The sequence below is a fragment of the Sinocyclocheilus rhinocerous genome, unplaced genomic scaffold (assembly GCF_001515625.1).
Source record: "Sinocyclocheilus rhinocerous isolate Xijiao unplaced genomic scaffold, SAMN03320098_v1.1 scaffold4548, whole genome shotgun sequence".
NCBI classification, from domain to species: Eukaryota; Metazoa; Chordata; class Actinopteri; order Cypriniformes; family Cyprinidae; genus Sinocyclocheilus; species Sinocyclocheilus rhinocerous.
This window is the reverse complement of record NW_015640482.1, coordinates 11252-14600: the sequence shown is the minus strand read 5'-3', so window position 1 is coordinate 14600 and position 3349 is coordinate 11252. Positions and strand designations below refer to the sequence as shown.

Genomic DNA, 3349 nt, shown 5'->3' with positions numbered 1-3349 from the left:
GCAATGTGAACACAGCAGCAACTGAATGCTACCCCAGATAGTCACGCAGTGTGAAAACAACGGCGATACGACGAGTTTGAAAATCGTACAGTGTGAACTCGGCATTAGATGAAATTAACTGAAATGAAAGACATTAAATCTCCCAAGATTTCAGCAGAAGATGATTAAACAGCTCCACAAACAGCATCACCAGCTTCATGCATTACTAACAAATTTGAATTTTTTTGTCATGCATCAAAAAATTTCTTATTAAGAATTAACAGAGATGTTAATGTTTATTGAAAATAACACAATTTGAAGTCACCGTTGTGGAGATAAGTGTTTACTTTAGTTGGGCTCTTGACCCTTGACTGTTTAACATTAGTTTTCTCTGGTTGCTGATACTGTGTTTATGAAACACATTTGTTATGGCAAGAAAAACGAAGCGAAAATATGATGAAGAAGTATTGACCATTTTCATTGATGTCGTCAGTAATGTTGCGTAATTTAGTTTGTGTTATTGATCACAACTGAAGCTTAAAGTTTTATTTCAGTTGATTTCATCTCAGGCTGTGGCTGAAGTCAGTTGTAGTTCTTGTGTTTCTCTTTTCTTCAGTGATTCTGTTTGTTAACAGCAGCTGTTCATCACTAATGCTCAATCAGCACTTAATTAATCACTTAATTATCTCATTAACTTTAACACTGCTTCAGTGTTACTTTAACACTCTTTTAGAGTGGGACCATATATGCTCCGAGCAGTGTTCATTTCACACTCTGGATTTTACTGTGTATTTCTTTAAATGACATACAGGGCACAATCTGTTTGTATTTCTTCCTTTCACAGTTTTTGCTCCAATGGCAGAAGCAGACGAGTTGTGCGATTTGCTGTTTTTATGGCTGAAAAAGAGAAAGCAGTGTACAGAGAAGCTGTTGGCTTTGGCGGAGGAGTTGGAGAATGTACATGAAAAAAGTACCGTTTCTCAAGTGGTCGGATCTGCCACATCCGTGATTGCATTGTCTACAGCAGGAGTCGTCACTTTCCTGACAGGAGGCCTGGCCACCCCTCTTCTGGTTGCCACAACTGTGGGGACGATAGCGGGCGCTGCAGTCGACATCGCTTCCACAGCAATAGAGGCAATCATCTCCGGCAGTACCATGAACGAAGCTAAAAATATCATCCAAGAAGATGAGAAGATTGGAGAGAACATTCAGGAGGCAATAGAAAATCTGAAGAAGAAATGTGGAGCGCAACAAAACGGCGTTCATGGATCTACAGATGCAGGTTGTGAGGTGGCCACTCAAATTATGGGGGCACTGGCCAGACGAAATAACGTAGATGTACCTCTGGACTTTCTCAGAACATTCGTCAGGTCCACATTCTCTCAGAATTTAGGTGGACTGCATGCTGCTGCTGCTGCTGTTCCCCAAATGTTGATTTTATCTGCTGTAACATTATGTTTTCAACTGGGCATCGAAAGCTTCGAGAAAGGTTTGCAGGCCGGTGCCAAAGGACTGGGCAAGAGCGCTGCATCCACTAGTGCGAAAGCTGCTACTAAAGCAGGTTTTAAGGTATTTTAGTTTTTCAATCCATTTGAGAACTGTTGAGAAATATGTATTTTACACAGCATTTCAAATTGATATTAGATTTGACACTTATTTTGTACATGTGTTTTTATCTTTCTAGTTACTTGGCGTGATTGGTTTTGGCATCTCTCTGTACAGCTTGATTTCGAGTTGTGAAGAAATGCTAAAGAGCAATCAGGGCACAAAGGCCAGCCAGGCTCTACGAGATGCAGCCAGGGAAATACGAGAAGCCAGGAGAAACCTAGAAGAACAACTGGATGCAATGAAGTATGATAATTTATGTTACCTTTCTGTTCTGACCACAGTAAAACATCATGTTAAAGGAAAGGTTCACCCAAAGATTATAATTATTATTTTACTCCCTATGGACATGCAAATGTATAACTTTGGCTTTGTGAATGTGGCTAAAGGACAAATACACACAAATATGTCAAAACGCCCATCTTAGTAACTAGCGAGTAATAATGTAAACACGGTCAGTTATGTTTTCACCATGAAATCAAAACTGACTTTTTTTTTGTTATGCTTATTTTAAATCATTTAAGTGTACACTTTTTTTTCTTTCATGTACACAAGCAATTTTTAATCAAAAACATTAACCTGCCTTCTCCTGTGTCTCCGTCCAATAATCAGGCAGTTTTTAGCCCTCCCCTCCAACAACTGAAAAAGATTGCAGCAATTATTGATTAATAAATGAGAATGTGGTGATAAGGCACAGTTTTAGTCACACTCGTTGCCAGATCATCTTCATCTCCAAACTACCCGGCTTGTGTCCCCACTGGCTCTGATTCTTAAACTTTGGAGGAGGAATAATAGAGAATGCATGTTTTTGATTAAATGTTTTGTCAACGTTCTGTATTTGTCAGACACAGCTGTCCCATATGTGTACACAGAATGTCAATGAATGTGAAAGCTGTTTTTTGCTAACTTGAACACCTCAGATTGGCCATTAATGAATTCAACAGACTTGTGTATGGCTACGATGTTTAAAACCCGCAAAAAAAACCCCCCAAAAAAACCTGGGGGGTATTCCAAAAAGCAGGTTATGTGACATACCCGAGTATGTTTGAGGATAAGTGAGCGGATAACCTCAGCTTTCGGTTCCAAAATCGGAGGTTAATTTCAGAGTATGCAAGTAACCATAGTAACTTGCTCTCTGAAGATAACCTGCTCCGGAGGGGGGGTATTCCAAAAAGCAGGTTATGTGACATACCTAGGCATGTTTGAGGATAAGCGAGCGGATAACCTCAGCTTTCGGTTCCAAAATCGGAGGTTACTTTCAGGGTATGTAAGTAACCATAGTAACTTGCTCTCTGAAGATAACCTGCTCCGGAGCAGCTTCTGTTCCAGGATTAGTTCACTTCAGCGCTATCCGCGCACGCGTGACCTACTGACGAGCCTTCAGTGGGCGTGACAGATAGCGCACAACATTATATAATATTACAATATGTAATATAGCCTATTATATATATATGTTAATGATGAAGCGCTAATATAAGTTATAAATAAGGTAATATATTCTAATATGGTTATTATTTATTTTATTTGCATATATAAGTTATCTGTATAAATGATAAAACACTATGACAAGGTAATGTTTAATTTATTATATTATATATATTTATTTATTACATTTTATATTATCATCTCACACATGGATCGGCATTTTCTATAATGTCTAAATTCTAAATCAAAATACATATCTGATATGACTTAATATATAATTAGCATCAAACAAACAATATAATACATATTCTCAAGGATTAAAGATTAAACGGAAAAAAAA

At 38.1% G+C, this 3349-nt stretch overlaps 1 protein-coding gene across 1 annotated transcript in view; it reads left to right on the top strand.

Annotated features, from left to right (window-relative positions):
* The first annotated feature begins 749 nt into the window (after positions 1 to 749).
* LOC107753202 (uncharacterized) overlaps positions 750 to 3349 on the top strand; it is a 6041-nt gene continuing 3441 nt past the window's right edge. Inside the window, exons 1-2 of the mRNA XM_016569327.1 lie at positions 750 to 1548; positions 1664 to 1830. Coding sequence (XP_016424813.1) covers positions 835 to 1548; positions 1664 to 1830 — 881 coding nt within the window. The 5' untranslated portion in view covers positions 750 to 834. The remainder of the gene's footprint in view (positions 1549 to 1663; positions 1831 to 3349) is intronic.